The sequence below is a fragment of the Hermetia illucens genome, chromosome 6 (genome assembly GCF_905115235.1).
Source record: "Hermetia illucens chromosome 6, iHerIll2.2.curated.20191125, whole genome shotgun sequence".
Taxonomy (NCBI): Eukaryota; Metazoa; Arthropoda; class Insecta; order Diptera; family Stratiomyidae; genus Hermetia; species Hermetia illucens.
This window is the reverse complement of record NC_051854.1, coordinates 82,409,864-82,430,240: the sequence shown is the minus strand read 5'-3', so window position 1 is coordinate 82,430,240 and position 20,377 is coordinate 82,409,864. Positions and strand designations below refer to the sequence as shown.

At 45.3% G+C, this 20,377-nt stretch overlaps 1 protein-coding gene across 5 annotated transcripts in view; it reads right to left on the bottom strand.

The window, feature by feature from the left end:
* LOC119660274 (dynein beta chain, ciliary) overlaps positions 1-20,377 on the bottom strand; it is a 146,923-nt gene that overhangs the window by 65,896 nt on the left and 60,650 nt on the right. For 4 of the 5 annotated variants that reach the window (XM_038068738.1, XM_038068740.1, XM_038068736.1 and 1 more), the window contains 8 exons: positions 16,860-17,071; positions 16,557-16,795; positions 16,213-16,495; positions 15,889-16,154; positions 15,367-15,818; positions 7,980-9,550; positions 7,641-7,913; positions 7,444-7,473 (listed from right to left, as the gene is read on the bottom strand). In XM_038068738.1, the coding sequence (XP_037924666.1) occupies positions 7,444-7,473; positions 7,641-7,913; positions 7,980-9,550; positions 15,367-15,818; positions 15,889-16,154; positions 16,213-16,495; positions 16,557-16,795; positions 16,860-17,071 (3,326 nt within the window). The remainder of the gene's footprint in view (positions 1-7,443; positions 7,474-7,640; positions 7,914-7,979; positions 9,551-15,366; positions 15,819-15,888; positions 16,155-16,212; positions 16,496-16,556; positions 16,796-16,859; positions 17,072-20,377) is intronic. The other variant, XM_038068739.1, reaches the window with a different exon arrangement.

Genomic DNA, 20,377 nt, shown 5'->3' with positions numbered 1-20,377 from the left:
GTTGTTGTCACAAAGCATCTCGAAGATGCTGAATTATATTCAAACGAGGCAATCATTGCTGTTAAAAGTTGGCTAGAGAGCTCTGGTTTGACACTTGCGGAGGAAAAAAACAGAAGCGGTCCTCATCACTAAGCGCCGGAAGAGAAATTACGCCTGTATTGGAATCGGGAATCATATCATAACATCCCAGCCGACCATCAACTACTTGCGGGTGGTGATTGACAGGAAGCTCAGTTATAAACAACACAGTATGTTTGCGATAAATCATCCACTGTTAGTATGGCGTTGGCAAGGATGATGCCGAACGTGGGAGGGCCACGGCATACCTCTAGGTTGCTTATAGCCAGGGAGGGAGCCTCAATGATGCTTTATGCAACCCCAGTTGGGAGGGAGGCGTTGCGGATGTCAGTTAACACCAACAAACTGAGTTCAGTCTACAGGAAGACAGCGCTGAGGGTATGCTCTTCCTTCAGGACTGTCTCAGATGATGCAGCATTCGTCATCTCTGGAATGATGCCGATTGACATCTTGGCAGATGAGGTGGCAAATATATACCATGCGAAGCCAATTTCTCCCTTATTGCAGGTGAAGAACGCTGAAACGGAGAGATCCATAAATAGATGGCAAGAGCGGTGGGAACGCTCGGGAAAGGATCGTTGGACTCACGGGCTCATTCCTGCCGTCAAGGAGTGGCTGGAGAGACGACACAGTGAGATTAATTATAATCTTACCCAGTTTCTCACGGGGCATGGAAGATATCGCCAATACCGGCACAGGTTTAAATTGGAGACCTTACCCGACTATCCAAATTGCGATGGAGTCCCAGAGGACCCAGAGCATGTATTCTTCCACTGTCCGAGATTTGTGGAAGAAAGAAGGAACCTAGAGGGGGCTCTAGGAAAGGTGCTGGTACCAGAAAATCTGGTGCCAAAAATACTAGCACATCAAGAGAATTGGGATGCGGTCAACTCCATGGTCGCATTTATCCAAAATAAACTGCGAAAAGCAGAGGAGAGGAGAAAAACACGGTCACGTGCGCCGCGTATAGAAAAAAGGTGACAAAGGTAGAGTGAGCTGGCTCCGCTCCGTAATGTAATACCTTATGGTGGTTCCGCGGGGCAGGGAGGGAGTCGGGGGTGGTTTTAGTGAGTAAAATTCCCACACGCTGGTGTGTCCAGACCAGTGTCTTTTGAAAATTTCCACCTCCTTAAAAAAAAAGACAGACAGACCTTAAAAAAGTACTTTTTCATGCCAAAAGTAACGATTTCAGGAATCAGTTGTTCCCTTCCTTAATATGGGCACTTCTGAATTTTTGTCCCAATTTAGTGCAATATGTTGTTTTTTTGATAGCTCAAATCGTTCCTTAGTATCTAAATTATAATCAAGGGTTGGTGGTATGCTAGTATTGCGCTACCGTGATATGATACGCGGCCAAGCACAAATCTTGTAAAATGTTCACTTTCATGAGCATCAATAGTTCAGCTAATTAATCGGGAATCATACCATCACTTCCAAGCCGACCATCAAATGCCTTCAATTCCGTAACATGGACAGATATGCTAGGCACATTAGAAAACTCATTCCACGTGCCAAGCTATCTCTTGCGGAAATTGCGGTATTATTTGAAAGACCGCTCCTTGCCCTATGAGAAGCTAGAGAGCCAGAGGAGAATGGAAATCACGTCGGGAGTAGCACGGGGATTCATCCTAGGGCCGGACCTCTGGAACGCTTCCTACGATAGTCTGCTGAGGATCGATATGCCCGAAGAGTCGCGCCCGGCTGGTTATGCAAACGACGTTGCGGAATTTGTTGCCGGATGCACTGTTAAACAGGCGCAAAGCAGACCTGACATATTGATGAATCGGGTAGGCGGATGATTTCAACCTTGCGCTGCAAAAAACCAAAGTGGTCATCTTGACCAGAAAGAGAATCTCGACCCTGCGTCCCATATCGGTCGGCGAGTTGACTATAGAGTCAAAACCAGTGGTTAAATACCTTGGTTTAATGCTCGATTCGAAGATGTAAAGACGGGGAGGGAGAGTCTGCTAATCGCACTATTTCAGAACCGGCCATGATGGTGATCGCGGGAGTGATTCCCATTGCTCTCCTTGCCAAGAAGTGTAAAGCTATCTACCGCCGTAAGCGGGAACACTTGAGATAGGTGGTTGTCGTGAAGAATGTCAACGCACCCTTATCTTGGCAAAGTGAGCCAAGTGGTGGACGACGCTGAACATACCTTTTTCTTTGTGAAAGGTGGGAAGGCTTTCGTCAGCAGCTTTATGCAGACACAGGGGAGCTCTCTCCAGACCATATTGTTAGGGAGATGCTGAAGAACGCTGGCAGCTGGAGTCATGTTGCGCATTATGTTCGGACTCTTCTTATTGCGAAGAAGATTGAACTCGACCGGCGGAGGGACTGGATGGCAAGGGGTTCCCTGTGCTAACAACTCCCTTCCTCCTCTTCCCTCCTGTTGGTGAAAAGAATTCCCTGAATTGAAGGTTCCCAAAGCTGGGAGAGTGGAAGGGCTAGCCCCAAGTAATGTGTCAAATGGTTCCAGGCTAGTTCTTCGTTGACAGGGAGGTGTTTAGTTAATAGTCCGACAGGGTACTGCTGCGGGAGTCTATTGCAGTGATGAACCTGAACCATGCAACCCTCAAGCATGGTGACGAGAATCAATTGAGGCTTCGAAATCTGTTAGAAAGCGTTACCTTGGGTCTGTTCTTCAGTAAGCCAACGACGTAGGTGTGGTATTGATAAAACCAAAGCTAAATTTGAAATGAAATCTCGAGTATCCAGCTACCAGTGTCATATCCACCGGAGCACTAATCGCTGGAATGTTACCAAATAAACAGAGATTTTCCAACATAGGGCGGTCGAAGGGAGTATCGACTAAAAACGGCAAGACGATAACAACCATCCATAACAAGTTTGAACAGGAAAAGGTCAGTCTGAAAAAGGAATGTGGGAAGAATGCGAACTGGAGCAGGACATAAATTCCATTCCCCCACGTCATACCAGATTGATTGCCGATCCGAACTGGGTTTCCCCATTTTTCAAGTGTCTTTCATGGTAAATACATTGCCCCCCTTGAACTGGAAAAACACAGAATAGGATCCCATATCAAATGTAACTTCAGTCCAGCAGAAAATCGACATGTAGGAAGAAAAGCCCATTCACGGAGGTCATCTAAGTAACAGTGATAGCCACTTTCCATGCGCTATTCTGCTACTATTGCTCTCTCAACTTGATGTTAGTGTGGAAATCACTACATTTCCAGATTTTGGACAAGGCAGCGAAAGCGGACTTAGGGCTTTTAATGCGTCGATCAGCATTAAATTTGGTACAACCGTTAAAAAAAACCACGCTTCGTAGATATCCAAATTGATCGGAGCTTTCAATGGTCAGTGGGTACACTGATGCAGATAAGGAGGGTATGATGACCCGTCAGACTAGAATTGGTTTTGTTGGTGTTTATCTTTAGTCCAATTCTACCTTTGTCTCTTTCCCAATTCAGAGTCATTTGGCCAAGGTCCATAACCAGGGAGAGAGCAAACAGATTTCATCATCGCAGTCAAGGCGATTGAGGAAAGATGTCTTGGTTAATTGAACTCCTCCACGTTCTCCGGACCATTCAACAGAACATCACCGACAACAAAAAGGTCGGTGATAGGATACAACCCTGACGGACTCCGGTTTGCTCTTAAAATTTCTCTGAGACTTTAGCTCAATGTAGCACGTGATAATTACGTGTCGCTCAGATAACAATTGTTTTCTCCGAAACTCCAGATGCATTCCTTGTTCACGCTGTTGAAAACCTTCTTGCAATCAATGTAGCGCAGATGAAGCAGAGATCTAAACTCGACGTACTGTTCGAAAATCATACATGGAGTGTTGATGGGGTCAATGCATTTGGATCCAGAGCAAAAACCAGCTTCCTCTCTTTCAATCGAGTTTTCCGACTGTTTCTTGATGCGCTCCAATTTTTTTTGTTTGCAATTATCTTTGCGACAGCTAGGTATTCCTCCAATTGTCGCACTCAAAACGAGTGCAATTTTTTGGAACATCGATCATCAACTTCTTCCGCTCTCTCATCACGGATTCTCAGGATCACTATATAAGTGAAAGAAGCAGATCTGAAGAAACTGACTAGTTTTGCGGAGAGACCACCAATCCCAGGGGATTTACTCGATTTAAGGTTGGACCTCTTGTGAGAGTTTGATGATGGTTCTGCCCATAACGCGGGCAGAGCTCCTTGCGGGATCAAATTTAGATTAAATTTAGATTGAATTTCTCTATCACTGTCAGCTGAAAATCTACATTCCCGTAATTCCTTTCTTAAATTTTTTTTTTGACAGTAACACACTTCAAGGCCCTGATCCAATATGGATTGTTGCGCCAACGATTTTTATTAGTAGGGTAGGTGAATGCCTTTACGCACAGACGGACTCCCGCAACAGCACAGTGGCGGACTACCAACTAAACACCTCCCTGTCATCAGAGAACTAGCCTGGAATCGTTTGACACATTACTTCGGGATAGCCCTCCCGCTCTCCCGGCTTTGAGAGCCTTCAAGTCAGGGAATTCCTTTCACCAACGGGAGGGGAGGAAGGGAATTGCTGTTAGTTCAGGGAACCCCTTACCGTCCGGTCCCACCGCCGGTCGAGTTCAATCTTCTTCACAGTAAGAAGAGTCCGAACATAATGCGCAATACGATTCCAGCTGCCAGCGCTCTTCAGCGTCTCTCTGACAATGTTGTCTGGAGAGAGCTCCCTTGTGTCCCACCACTAGTTTGTAAACTTCCGCCGGGATGCCATCAGGACCTGGCCCCTTCTTGTTTTTTATAGTGAGAACCGCTTCTTCGAACGCTCTCATTGTGAAAAGGGGGCAATCCTCGACGCTTTCCCCGCTATTTACATCAACCCGTACAGGGTATCTGGGGAACAATGCCCGCACAACGCGGTCCATCTGGTCGATGCTCAGCATGCAGGGCTTCCGCAGAGCCCCGATTTTCCAGATGACAAGCTTATAGCCAAATCCCCACGGGTCCTCATTCACTTCGTTGACAAGGTCCTGCCAGCCGCGAGCTTTGCGTTTATTTATAGCGCTGCGGAGTCTCCTTTTTGCTGATCTATATTGTGTCTTTATGCCACTTACCTCCTCGTTGGCGTGCAAACATTGTGCCAAACAGCGGAGCTTATGACACTCCTTCCGTAGGTGGGCAATTTCTGCCGTCCACCAGTACATAGAAGGCTTGTCGCGCCTGGGGCCCCTCCGGGGCATGGAAGCCTCACACGCCATCGCTATCTGGTTCATCACTGAATTTACGATGGTGTCAGCTGCGACACTACCACCCCCTGGAATGCCCCCCAGCGCGGCCCTACCTGCTCCAAAAGCTTCGACGAACTTCCCGATGTTCACCCTCGTGACATTCCACACGCAGCGAGAGCGTCGCATTGGTGCTCGCCGGCAAATAGCGTCAACCACTTCGAACGCGATGTACTGATGATCACTTGACGCAAAGTCTTCTAGAAGTCGCCACCCGTCCACCGATGAAGCCAGATTCCAGAATCCTTTTCCCTCTGGAGTCTGACTGAGGCATGCCCCATTCAAGAACTCTGGTATTAAAATCGAAACGGCGTCCTCCAGAGCATCAAGCCGGCGCTGAAAGTCCGACATAGTCTCATTCGGTGTCAGGTAAACGTTAAAAAACGTTATCCCTAAGCACCGAATCCAGACAAACCCGTTCCCTCGGGCTTCTTCACGAACACGAAGTCGAACGTCGTCCCGAACCCAGATGGCAGCGGTGCCCGATAAGTCGAGATGCCATGAGGACGGGTCCTTGTTTCGGTATTGCTTGCTAATCCTTTCTTAGATTGGAAAAAAAGAAGAAAATTACTAGGAACGAATTGAATTATCGGTGATTAATTTCTATTAATTTCTTAGCTTGTCTCTTGTGAATGATTCGCTAACGAGCCTGACCCAATAAAATAGTGTAGTACTGGCCGTTCATTGTTCTTTCTTTGGAAAAACAATCAATCAATAAAATTTCCTCGTTATCCCAGAAAATGTTAGCCATAATCTTAGACGCCGAGTTTTTCACATTAAATTTCTTTGGTGACCTTTTCTACTTTTTTAAGGTTTTGTGTGAAGCAAAGCATTAAAATCCGTTCGTTGTCTTTCTGTCTGTCACACGCATTTTTCTCCGAAAGGTTACACTGATTGTCATCAAATTTGTTGGGAAGATGGGAACTGTGAACGCACGGGTTACATACAGTTAGTTACATGCAAAAGGGGGGTGAGCATTTTTTTCACCAAATATAGCTATGTGGGGTATTAAATGAAAGGTCTGGTTTAGTACTTTCCAAACCTGGTCTCAGTTCCGACATTTAATGTACAGAGGGAGGAGGCTGACAAGTCGCCATTTCTCTTACGGACCCATTCTCAGACCCTATTCAACCGGAAAATCTGAAGAAAATCACGAAGGTGCCACTATAAGCTGCCTAGTCTCTAAAATACCCTCCATACCGATATCTTTTCAAATATAGTCAATAATGTTATATTACTATAATTTTTAGTAATTGACGGCGAAACCTCCTTTAAGTTCACAATACAATCATGAAACTTTCCAGTAATATGGGGCACAATCCTACAAAATTTGGTGAAAATCACACTATTACTAACATAGTTACAATAAGTGAGCGGTACTCAAAGCGCATCGATTCATTGTAAATATTGATTTAAAGTCTATCCAATGTTTTCATTGCTAATCTATAGTTCTTTTACTATCTGCAACAATTTAATTCTTCGATGGGCCACTACTCATTTTTCGACTTTCTGCACATATTTTTCGATCACTATGTATGGGTATGGAAATGGGTATGAAAGATATTCTGAGGCTTAGGGGCATCATCATGATTTTTTTCAAATTTTTCGATTGGGCAGTTTCCGAAAATGTCGCCTTAACTTAGCCTTAGCTTTTCTACTCCCCCATTTTGCAGCTGATTTCCAAACTAAAAACTGCTTTGGAAAGTACTGATCAAGACATTTCATTCACGCTTATATTCGATGAAAACAAATATTCATCACCATGTATGTTCAGAGACCCCTTTAAATCCAATGTAGAGTGATGTTGCATCCACTGCATGGGTGTGGGATCACAGTTTCAACTTTTTCAAAAACCCCACATTTTAAACCGATTTTAGTAAGTTATCTGGATGTTATCCACGTGTTATCCTCAATCTTTAGATAAATAAAAAAGACTTAACTGACGATTGTTAAATTTCTAAAGTGGGGTTATTGTTTTATATACATATTTCTTAAGTGATTAACCTTCTTTTTGAAGGAATTCATTTCAACGTGCGAATTAAAGCTTAGTAGAATTAAAAGCAAGCATTTTCTTAAAATTTCAAGCACTTCATATATGTATATACAGCGGAAACTTACTGTAAGTTCTTTAGGTAACGCAGCTAAACTCTGAAAATATGTTAAAGAAAATGTTAAATTCCGGAATTTACTGTGACTGTACAGGAAAACTCAATTGTCCCTAAACGTCAATTGAATTTCAGTGTTCTATTCATAGTTTGCATTATATACAAAGCTTCACCCATCTTTATGTAAAATAGAAATAACAAGCGGAAAACCTTTGTTGAAACCATGAGTTGATTCCAATGGCGTTCACGAATGGCAGGATTTTGTAACTCCCCAACTGCTCGCAAGGAAGTTAGCATATTCTTAACAGTCGCCTCCAACATGATGAACGTATCCCAAACCCGCATTTCCTTATCCAAGAGGCGGATATCCTTTGCGAATTTCTTACATTCAATGTCCATATTTTCTACATCGACTTTTCGCCATGGCGTGGTTTTCCAATCCTCAATGCTCGTCCGGACGATATAGACATAGTCCCACAGTTGCTGAAATTACAAAAAAAACATAATTTCCTATAGACTTCCTGTAGATAATCCAAGTTCATAGTTTACCTTAGCCATTCTCAATTCCTTCCTGCACTGTTTCAGCAACTTAAACTCAGGCACATTAACTTCAAACAAACTGCCAGAATCTTGGATGTCTCTCATTTCCTTCTCCAATCGATTCATATCATTGTTCACTCGATTAAGTAACGCATAAGGATCCGAACAATCATATCTGAAGAACTCATACAGCTTAAATACTTCCCGGAAGAAGCTGATGTGAGTTTCGAAAATTGAGATCTTGTTTCGAATTCCAACAACTTCCGCAGCTTGCAAGGGTGAAACTTGTTGCTTCACGGTGGTTGCGATTTTCTTAGTGTTAGCCCACTGTTCCGGTAATTCCTGGAGTAATACATTCACTTCCTCGGGAATATCCATGTCGTAGTATTTCAGCAATTGAATTGTCTCTTGCATGGGCTCGAACATTTCATCCGTAGTTGCAGCTCGTTCCTTTACCTGAAGAAGGTAGGCCATCACACTGACCAAACCGACGTAGTCGCCTTCTTTGACAGTCTGCAGAAGACCCTCGTCAGCTTTACGTATGAAACTAGCAAGATCGCACAGATTGTTTGTGACTCGGCATACTAAATGCTCCTTGAACATATTCCCCCATTTGCAAACTATATTTAGCAGAGCCTGCCGGAATGGACGAACATCTACCTGGAACCATGAGTTGAACACCTGGAACGGTTGGATGCCTTCTATCTCCATGAACAACGATTCGTAAATGTCAATCTGCTCCTTGAATGCTTCAATCGTAGGTTCAGCTTCAACAGGCGCTCCTGAATCTTTGGCAATAATCAAATCGATCTCATCCTGTTCTAGTATACGACCATATTGCAGAAAGCTCTCCATGCACAACTTGCGATCGTCGTACCACAAATATGAATACCTTTCGAATCCTCTACAAAACTCTGCAGCCTCTTGCATGACTTTTTCAACTCCATCTAGAACTTCTCGTCTCATTTCAGTTATATCTTTGTTCGATGTAATAAGTTCCTCATAAGTTTTCTGGTCGGGCACTTTCAAACGCGTTATGAGGGAGGACATTCTAATGATATCGTCCATTAATTCAACCAGAAAATGATTGAAGCCATTTGGATCCTCCGGATCTAAAGAAGGGACAAAAACAAGATCAGGTTCAAGGAGTTCCAACCGAGATTCAAACAACGCAGCGTAATTATTCGCAGGATCCATATTTTCAGATAAATAACCCATGCTAACTCCAACAGTCAAAAGCAAGTTCTCATAAACAATATTGTCGACAAATGAGACATAATCCTGCCATATCTTCTCATCCTGACGTTCTTCCATGCCGAACTGTTTCATATTCTCTTCTAGGAGCATGTGTATCTTTTGTGAGGCGTTCTCGATGTCGGCATAACGTTTTGTTATACGATCATTGCGCTCCTCTAAGCAAAGCACAGCATCCTTCTTGCCATCCTTGCGTTCAAATAGTGGAATTTTTGTCCAGGAGGACATGATGTGTCGAATTTCATTCAAGTTGTTTTGGGTGTGGTTCATCCGCTCTTGTAAACTTGCAACAGGTTCACGAAGTTTTTGAAGATAGGATGTTATATCTGAAAGTGGAAAAAGTGAAAAGCATTGGAACTTGATGAACCCCAAATATACTTCGGAATTTCGGTTCGGCGGGCGAGGTTGGTAAAGATCCCTAAGACCTCAAAAGCCAAGATGCATGGAATCTTAAACCTCATCATCATCACCATCAACGGCGCAACAACAGGTATCCGGTCAAGGTGCCTCAATAAGGAACTCCATACATCCCGGTTTTGCGCCGAGGTCCACCAATTCGATATCCCTAAAAGTTGTCTGGCGTCCTGACCTACACTGTCGCTCCATCTCAGGCAGGGTCTGCCTCGTCTTCTTTTTCTACCACAGATATTGCTCTTATCGACTTTCCGGGCTGGAAAATCCTCATCCATACGGATGAAGTGACCCGCCCACCTATTGAACCGGATTTTATCCACAACTCGACGGTCATGGTATCACTCATAGATTTCGTCGTTATGTAGGCTACGGAATCGTCGATCCTCATGTAAGGGGCCAAAAATTCTTCGGAGTCAAGGGGGGTAGGTAGGTATCAGTGGCCGCTCCGAGGAGCCCAATTAGCGCTTTGGTGCGCCGTTTTGATGCCACAAACTCCTAAGACCGTGACTGTTGTTATAGGAACAGGGAAGCAGAGTCCAGCTGGCTCGGATCTTCAGAGCCAGCCCATAGCATTCACGAAGGAAAGCAGCTCTCCGACCCTGTAACTAGAAATCTCACTCAGGTCCCCAAAGAATGGTTTACCCAGTGTCCGCAGCCTGACTCGAGCCAGAGCTGGGCAATCACAGAGCCAGCCCATAGCATTCACGAAGGAAAGCAGCTCTCCGACCCTGTAACTAGAAATCTCACTCAGGTCCCCAAAGAATGGTTTACCCAGTGTCCGCAGCCTGACTCGAGCCAGAGCTGGGCAATCACAGAGAAAGTGCATGAGGGTTTCCCTTCCTTCTCCGCAGCTTCGGCAATGCGAGTTGTAGGGTAAGCCGAGCCTAGCGGCATAGTCCCCTATGGGCCAGTGCCCCGTGCACACCGCCGTAATCTTGAATGCATTTGCACGCGTCTGGCACAGGAGCTCTCGTGATCGGGCTATGTTATAAGCGGGCCAAATTCTCCTTGATTTGGCACAGCTTGTAAGCCTTCGCCATCTCAGGCCCGCGGCTACTAGGTAGTGCGAGTAGACTCGGCCTCCGACAGCCGCCAGCGGAACACCGACTGTGTTCCCCGAGGCACTGCCAAGAGCAGAGCCTTGCCTGGCCAATCCGTCAGCCCGCTCATTCCCTTCTATGTTCCTATGCCCGGGAACCCAGAGGAGAGTTATCTTGAGCGTGCCGCCCAGATGGTTGAGCGTATCTCTGCACTGCCCCACCAACCGGGAAGATGTCGTCGTTGAGTACAAGGCCTTGATGGCCGCTTGGCTGTCGGTCAGAATGGCTATGTTACGCTTGGGGCTCGAATCACGCTCCAGCCATCGACAGACTTCCAATATCGCCAGTACTTCCGCCTGGAATACACTGGTGAAACCTGGGAGACCATACGACTTGGACACACCGTATGTATTCGAGAAAACCCCCGCGCCGACTCCATAGGCCATCTTTGATCCGTCCGTAAAGAATACCGTGTCATAGTCTTGCAACACACCGCCGGTCTTCCACTTTGCCCTGGTTGGAAGGTCCACAGCAAAGTTTCTCGTGAAGTCATCGCGGATGTCATCGTCGTAGCTGTTGTCGGTTGTGATGTTCGACACTAGATAGGAAATTGAATGAAGGCAGTTTGTACGTCTCGGGTCATTCTTCCCATGATGTCGATATCGTCAGCATAGGCCAGTAGTTTGTGGACTTAAAGAAGATCATACCCCTTGCATTTACCTCAGCATCACGGAGCACTTGAGAGTGATCCTGCTGCTTTTATCTGGCCTCGCACATTGGTCAGGGTCAGCCTAGTCAGTCTTATCAATTTCACCGTGATACCGAATTCTCTCATGGCCATGTACAGTTTTACCCTGGCTATGATATCATAGGAGGCTTTAAAGTCGATGAATAGATGGTGCAACTGGTGTCCATATTCTGTTGCTGATTTGCCTGGAGTGAAGCCTCCTTGGTATGGGCCAATGATCTTCTGGGCGTATGGGGCTACCAGACCTAAGAAGATAGCGGAATCGTACCACTATAATTGCTGCACTGTATGATATCTCAATTTTTATATATGAGGCAGATAATGCCTCGTTGCCTATCGTCAGGCATTGATTCGCTGTCCCACACCTTGAGCACAAGTTGATGAACCACTTGGTGTAATTGGTCGCCTCCATATTTAACTCATTCGGCTGTAATCCCATCGGCTCCTGGCGACTTATGATTTTTAAGCCGATGAATTGCACGGACTGTTTCTTCTATACTGGTGGTGGCAGTATTTGTCCGTCGTCTTCAGTTGGCGGGACCTCCAACTCGCCGATACTCTGGTTGTTCAGTAGTTCATCAAAGTACTCAACCCATCGCTCCAATATACCCATTCTGTCGGAAATCAGATTTCCCTCTTTATCTCGGCATGATGAACATCGAGGTGTGTAAGGCTTCACCCTACTGACTTGCTGGTAAAACTTCGGCACCTGGTGCAGTTGCCCCCTGTACTTTCCGAATTCACAGACCTGTTGATTTTCCCAGGCTTCCGTTTTCCGTCTGTGAAGTCACTTCTCCGCTCGACGGAGTTCGTGATAAGTCTCCGCGCGTGCCCGCGTTCTTTGGGAATGCAGCATTGCTCGATATCCAGCATTCTTCCGTTCCGTTGCTAGCTTACATTCATCGTCAAACTAGCCGCTCCGACTCCTTTTGCGGTTGGGGCCAAGTACGTGTGTGGCCGTACCAATGATAATATTCTTCAGGTTATTGCGAAGACCATTTGTTGATGCTTCATCTCCAGGTGCTCTGTTGATTGCGGTTATTGCGGCATCCATTTGCCTCTTATAGATGTTGCGGAGTGCTGTGTTGTGGATGGCTTTAGTGTTAACACTCACCTAATTGTCAGAGGGAATTCTGTGTGGTGTTGTCAATCGAGCTCGGAGCACCATGCCAACGAGATAATGATCCGAGTTTAAATTGGCCCCCTATATACATTCATCAAGGCTGAGAGGTGGCGGCGTTCGATCAACACGTGGTCAATTTGATTGAAAGTGGTCCTGTTTGGAGAGGCCCACGTATGATTGTGGACTGCTTTCCGCACAAACCAGGTACTTCCAACCACCATTTCGTGTGATACTGCTAATTGAATAATCCACAGTCCGTTATCATGTAATGTAAGCTCTGGGAGCCTAGGTATCGCCTAAATATGGGCTTCTTCCCTACTTGGCTGTTAAAATCCGCAAGTATGATTTTGATATCATATCTGGGGCAGGCTTCGAGAGTTCTTTCTACTGCCTCGTAGAAAGTATCCTTCTCCGAATCTGCAGTCTCCTCTGTAGGGGCGTGAACGTTAATGAGCACATGGTTTACTGGATGGCCACTATAATAAATGCTGTAGTGACTCTTCTCTAGGAAAACGGTCCCTGTCCAACGAATCCCCTATAACGCTGTTACATCAGCTCTATATTGGAACAGGGTATCGACTAGCTGCTTGGCAGCTTCATCTCAGTACAGGGAGTGTACGTTCCATGAGAAAATGCGCAAATCGTTATTCCTTTGTCATTACCGGGTTCGTCGTTGTATTATCTGTCCAGTCCAAGGCTCTTGTTGCGGCCTCGTAACGTCGGTTTTCCGGACAAGCGCGGAATTGCCAAATCTCCCATTAGGTGCTTGCTTTTGTGCAGACAAGGGAATGCCTGGTGGATGAGGTTTGCGCTGGCAAAATTTGTGGAATTTGCGCCTTTGAGTATATTTATGCGTTGACCGGAGAGGTGAAAACAAAATTATCACGCGTGAATAAAAATGTTCTATGGAAATAATAATAATAATCGTTGGCACAATAATCCAATTGGATCAGGGCGTTGAAGCGTGTTAGAGCACTTCATTCAAGACCGTAACAGTGCACTATAGTACACTGTACCCTGATTTGAATCAGGCACTCGTTCACAACTGAGTCGACTGGTGTCCTACATCCACTCACGATAGCAGATCCCCCTACCACCAGTGAGATTTGAGCCGCGACCTTCCGCTACGGCAACCCAGTGCTCTAACCACTTGAGCCATCCGGATACAATGACACGTGGAAATAATATCCTACTTAAAGGCGGGTACGGCTGAAAAAGTTGCCTATTTTGTAGCGGACGAGCATACCCCGTCATCCACATCTAAAGACCGGAGTGCATCAGCAGAAGCAATCTTGATTACTGTAGCAGAAAAAAGAGTGGGGAGGGAGTGGAACTGATTTCAACAACGACTTCTTACAAATAAAATTCTGTACTTCATAGGACCCTCCCCCTCCGCTCATGCTGGTAGCAACTCCTGTTATGAGAAGAAATCCAAAGGAGGAATTTCTGACTTCTAACCAAGCGATCAATCATTAACGATCTACTTGCTTTCTTCTCACTGAGTAATGATCTATGGTTTCTCATTATCATCATCAACAACGGCGCAACAACCGGTATCCGGTCTAGGCCTGCCTTAATAAGGAACTCCAGACATCCCGGTTTTGCGTCGAGGTCCACCAATTCGATATCCCTAAAAGCTGTCTGGCGTCCTGACCTACGCCATCCCTCCATCTCAGGCAGGGTCTGCATCATCTTCTTTTTCTACTATAGATATTGCCCTTATAGGCTTTCCGGACTGGATCATCCTCATCCATACGGATTAAGTGACCCGTCCACCGTAACCTATTGAACCGGATTTTATCCACAACTTGACGGTCATGGTATCGCTCTTAGATTTTGTCGTTATGTAGGCTATGGAATGGTCCATCCTCATGCCGGGGGCCAAAAATTCTTCGGAGGTTTCTTCTGTCGAACGCGGCCAAGAATTCGCAATTTTTTATTGCTGAGAACCCAAGTTTCCGAGGAGTACATGAGGACTGGTAAAATCATTGTCTTGTACAGTAAGAACTTTGACCCTATGGGGAGACGTTTCGAGCGGAACGGTTTTTGTAACCTGAAATAGGCTGTTCGCTGCCAACAACCGTGCGCGGATTTCATTGTGGTAGCTGTTATCGGTTGTGATTTTCGACCCTAGATAGAAGAAATTATATAATTATATAATATAACGGTCTCAAAGTTGTATTCTCCTATCTTTATTTTTCCCGTTTGACCAGTACGGTTTGATGTTGTTAGTTGATTGGTTTTCGGTGCTGACGTTGCCACCATATACTATGTCGTGCCTTCATTGATATGGAGCCCAAGATCTCGCGCCGGCTGCTCGATCTGAATGAAGGCAGTTTGTACGTCTCGGGTCATTCTTCCCATGATGTCGATATCGTCAGCATAGGCCAGTAGTTGGTGGACTTAAAGAGGATCATACCCCTTGCATTTACCTCAGCATCACGGATCACTTTCTTCAGGGCCAGGTTAAAGAGGACGCGCGACAGGGCACCCCTTTTTCGTAGACCATTGTTGATGCCGAATGATGATCCTGCTGCTTTTATCTGGCTTCGCACGTTTGTCAGGTTCAGCCTAGTCAGTCAGTCAATTTCTTTGGGATACCGAATCCTCTGTATAGTTTTACCCTTGCTATGCTATGATAGGCGGCTTTAAAGTCGGGTAAGAGATGGTGCAACTGATGACCAAAATGCAACTCAAAGAACATTCAAGCAGACAGAACGTGCTGCGTCATTTCTCAACAGGAGCAGCATTTGCCACGACATAATTGATATTCAGGGATTTGATTCACAAATTGATACCTATTCGGGCTACACATACCTTCAGAATTCCAATTTAGTTCTTCAATTCCAATCGCCACCAGTGCATCAATTTCTTCCACTTGTTTTTTAATCAGCTCCAATTCAACAGCTGTACTGCTGCCCAAAACCTGGTTATACCAGTCGATGGTTTTCTCCAAATTAAGTGTATAACCACGATAAGTCTCGCTCTTGAGAGCGAATTCTAGACCCACTTCAGGTATGCCTTCCTTTTCCATTTGTTTCAAGTAATGAACTTCTTTCAAAATGGAGAACAGAACAGGGCTGAAATTCAGTATCAACATTTTACACCGCGGCTTCCGTGCAATAAGAGACTTCTTCAGGTGTTCTTCAATTTGGGCTGGAATTTTCGTTTTCCATTCGGTGAAAATTATTTCTTCAAACTGTTCTAGTTTCTTCATGAGCTCTTTATAACGTTCGATGATAGAAAGTGCTTCTTCGCTCTCCGTTATCCTAGAAGATGACAAAATGGAAAATGTATATGTCAGCATGTAGGGCACAAAAATTATGTCAGTAATCTTACGAATGCTGTAGTGCTTGGAAGCTCTTAATCGGAGCTGAAATTCGGCTTCCCAGTTGGCTGCACCAACGCATACATGCAGTTTCCGGGGGGCAACTCCTATCCACAAACAGAAATTTGTTTTCCTTTCGATATTGCATTTGAGTTTCATAAATATTTTCACACATAGTCATCTCCTCATCCAGCATACGAAGGATCTCAGAGTACTTATTCGTGAATTCCTCTTTGATTTTCGGCCGATCTAAAACGCTCCCCACGATACTTATCAGCTGAAAAGCAGATACGATATAATTTAAAGATACTTATGCTAAACTTCAGATACTTTACCTTAAAAACACTTTCCAGATTGTAGCAGTCATCGAAGGCTTGACAGAGGATTGCTGCAAGTTTCATATCCAATTCCAAAATCCGGTTTTGAAACTCAGCAAAATCGTTATTGAACGTGGGATCATCTGGGTCCAACACATCATAATTTTTGGAAGCGAAAGCAGTGAAATACTGGTTGAACTCCACGTAGACAGCGGTGATCCTACCACTAAGTTGTCGGCCTCTCAGCCCTCCAATCTCCACTTTTTCCAATTTCAGAAACTCAATCACTGTGAAGAAGAACCTTAAAGAAAACATTTAACACTAAAGCATCAAGTCTGGGAATCCAATCCAATCCAGTTTACCATTGAATCGTGTTGAGCCTGTCCATGAAAGCATTAAACCTTTCAAACACTGCATTGGGGTGGAAGGTCCAGTGAACCGGAGGATGATTCTCATCGTGGAAAAACTGTGCCAAATTCTCTTTGAAGTAATCGAAGACACTTCGAAAGTATTTGAGTGAGTGGATGGACAGTGTCAAACGTTGCATGGCTTCATCTATATCAGTGTGGAATATGGACGAAGGGTCTAGGAAGCGTTTTGCCTGGAACGAGATATGAATTTTAGTTGTTTGTTCATCTGATGTGTCTCAATTGCCGAAATATCACCTGCTGAATAACTAGATTGCATATTTGCTTGAAAAGGACCGTGATTTTGGATGAGTGGCAATAATAACGTGAGTTCGCCCAGAGCATACAAACTACGTGCATCATTGGTATCATCAGTGGTTTACATTCGGCGAAGTCGATCTCCTCCAGGAGGGCAAAGTGCCGCTGAAGCGGATTTATAAAGAGGACTATGTCCCGTGCTTCTGCCAATGCTGGAAAATAAGGGGAACATAAACAACAGTGCGAAGAATTTATGATCATTTAAAATCTGGGAATCCGATTTGACCAGGAGGACAAAGAGATGACAAAATTTACGGCCTGAACGCATCGGATTAAGGACACGTGAAATGTTATTAATGTCGTTTAGTCCATCAGAAGAATAACAAAGAATCGACAAAAGGAGGCGAGAGGAAAACAGTGTGGATCTGCCGATGAAGACGCAATTCCGTGAAGTGGTAACCAAGCGAATTAGATCCGCAGAGTATAAGAATGAGAAAAACTCCGCCTTGAAATCAACAGGCAAAAGGCGCGCCGCTGGGAGAGTTCATCAACGAAGTAAACAGGGAGTGAGGGTTTCGGATATAAACTGGTTACTAATCGGTCACTCTGTTCTATGGCCCCATCGAAGATGGAAGAAATCGTGCATGTCCTTTTTCCCGTCCGCCCCATCCGAACTGACGCTGTAGATGACGGAGTGAGTACTGAGGAATGCGCACTCTAGGAAGGAACTAGGAGAGGCAGTCCTGTCCATTAACGACCAAAATGCACCAGGGCTAGATGGTATTACCAGCGAAATGTTAAAACTTGTTGCGAGACTTTTGCTGACAAGCAAGAGCAAAGGCGATCCATAATTGATGCGATTGAAGAGGTGGCCCAAGCAGTAAAACTGACTGAGACATACAGTCGCTATTATCGGCGAGTGGTGCACCTAGTAATCTTGACTTAAGATACGCCTTCAACTCTGCGAGATGCTTAAAACACTGAAAAATCGTTTCCATATTCCAGGCTACCTATTGCGGATGTTGAGAAGGACCGTGCCCTACTCTACGAGTCCCAGGAAGGACAGCGTCGAATGAAGGTGACATCGGACCCAGGGATCCATACTTGGTCTGGATCTTTGGAACACCTTATATGGCAGTTTTCCACGACTCGAGATGCCTGCTGAATCGCATCTAATCGGATACGCGGATGATGTTGTGGCTGGTTACTGCAAGCACGGTCAAACAAGCTTAGCACACACTGAGAATGTGTTGCGTTGACCAAGGAGAGGGTTCCTATTTATCCTATTTGGTGGGGGTTGGTGAAATCATGGTCTTGTCGAAATCGGAGGTGAAATACCTCGGTATCATGATAGACTTCAATATGAGCTCCTTCGAGCAGATTCGCAACACTGCAGACAAGGCTGCTGTTAAGATCTTTGCGGCTTGCCAGCTGACGTAAAATGTCGGAGACCCCTTATCCAGCAAACGTCGCTTGCAGATAAGCACGATTCAGTTCGGGAGCCTGTACTCCCTGCGCATGGCAGCAATCTTGGGGAAAAGAATAGAGAGGTAGATGGACCGCGCATCTCATAAAAGACGCCTAGTCATGGTTCAATCGAAAGCACGGTGAGGTTGACTATTACCTAGCCTAGCTGCTGAACGGACATGGGTATTTTCAATCTTACCTGCACATAAACGGGAAATCACGATGACCCAGGTCATTCAATCCGGGCGATTTTCGCAGATAAGTATTCCACGCGATTCACGATCTTGCGCTCCCAAGAACGTAAATTCTTGGGCCAGACAATGCATCGCATGCCGGAAGCGCAAGATCAACAAGCACGTTCGAAAACAAGTAGGTGTGTTCCCTCGGTCAACCAAACGCTTTCACACCATCCATCTCGACATCACCGGCCCTTTGCAAGATTCGGACGGATTCAAGTATTGCCTCGCGATTATCGACAGGTTTACGCGATGGCCTGAAGCAATACCTTGTCTGACATTACGGCGCAATCATGGGCCGAGGCCCTCTGTTAAGAATGGATTCGCGGTCCTTGTCTTTCGCCCTCCTCGACCTCCGTACAGCCCAGAGAAAGGTCCGCGGCCAACCCAGCGGAGATGGTTTATGGGGAGAATCTACGCCTCCCCGCCGATCCTGTTCTAGAGGGTTAAACGACTCGGGAATGCTGCGTCTGCTTAGGGACGCGATTTCGAAGATGCGGCCGAGTCCACTGTCCAGACACCCGACATTAGAGGTCAACATCCCCAGGGGTCTCGAGACGTGTGACCAGGTCTTCATCAGGGGGGACGCCCCTCGGAAGCCGTTGCAATCACCATACGATGGCCTCTTTAGAGTTTTGGAACGAGGCGAGCTCTAGTTCAAACTCGACGTCCGAGGCGGACCCAGGTGGGTCCTTGTCGAGGCTAAAGGCCTTCGACGAACTGGCGGCACCATCGAAAGAGCGCCCGCGAAGCGTCAGTTTCGCCAGATGACCCCCATTGGCAGGATCACGCTTCGCCGAAACCGCGCGGTTTCATCGAAAGCGGGAACCTAGGCGCCAACATGAATTTGCCTCCACCACTGCATTCAATGACCGCAGAAACAGCTGACGATCTGACATGGACCTGGGGCAAATGAAATGTCAGAGAGATCATAACAGAGTCTAGTCACGTCAGCCGACCCCGACGGTTAGAAAAATTGTACATAATTCTACAAGTTTTTAATTGTTCTGATTCATTCTAATTCCGGTATATTTTGCCAAACTTGAAGATACATATCAACGACATAAATGCATATGCATACACATGTCTACCTCGCGTAATTGACACTGGTATGCAAATAACTAAAAACAGCCAAAAAAGAAAACTAAAACGTCCCGTTGGGCCTGCCGTTCACAGTATTTCACTTTATATGATGATCACGTCATACACATCTTAAGGTACAATAAATTTACCTGAAATACGAACCTCCTGTAACTTTAATAATAATAGATTTGTTGCGTTCAAACTTTCCAGAATTATGTCCTGTATTATCACCTATGACGATGTCAAATTTTGCACCTTTTTAAGAAAGCTTTTCTGGTAAATTTCTAAAGCATCCTAATATACTATTACTAACTTTATTTTTGCCAATATCGGAACCAGATGTATTTTGAAGCCTAAATTTCATATAGATGCATCACTGTCATTTTTTACAGATTTTTCGGTTGGATGGTTTCTGAGAATGAGTCCTGTTCCACTTTTTGGGCACATATTTTGAGCCCTCACTCCCCTATGTTTCACCCAATATCAGAATCAGTTTCGAAAAGTACTAATCGAGCTCTTTCATTTGATACCCTGTATGATCATATTCTGTGAAAAAATTCACACCACCCTTTCGGATGTATGGGGAGTCACCCTTCAAACTCAACACAAAATGGCGCTACTCGCTGCATGTAAAGAGATACATATACCACATGTTCTTCTCGAAGATTTTGTAGCAAGGGAAGCGAAGGGAGATGGAACGGTAGTTCACAGCAAGAAAAGAGCCTCTTTCCA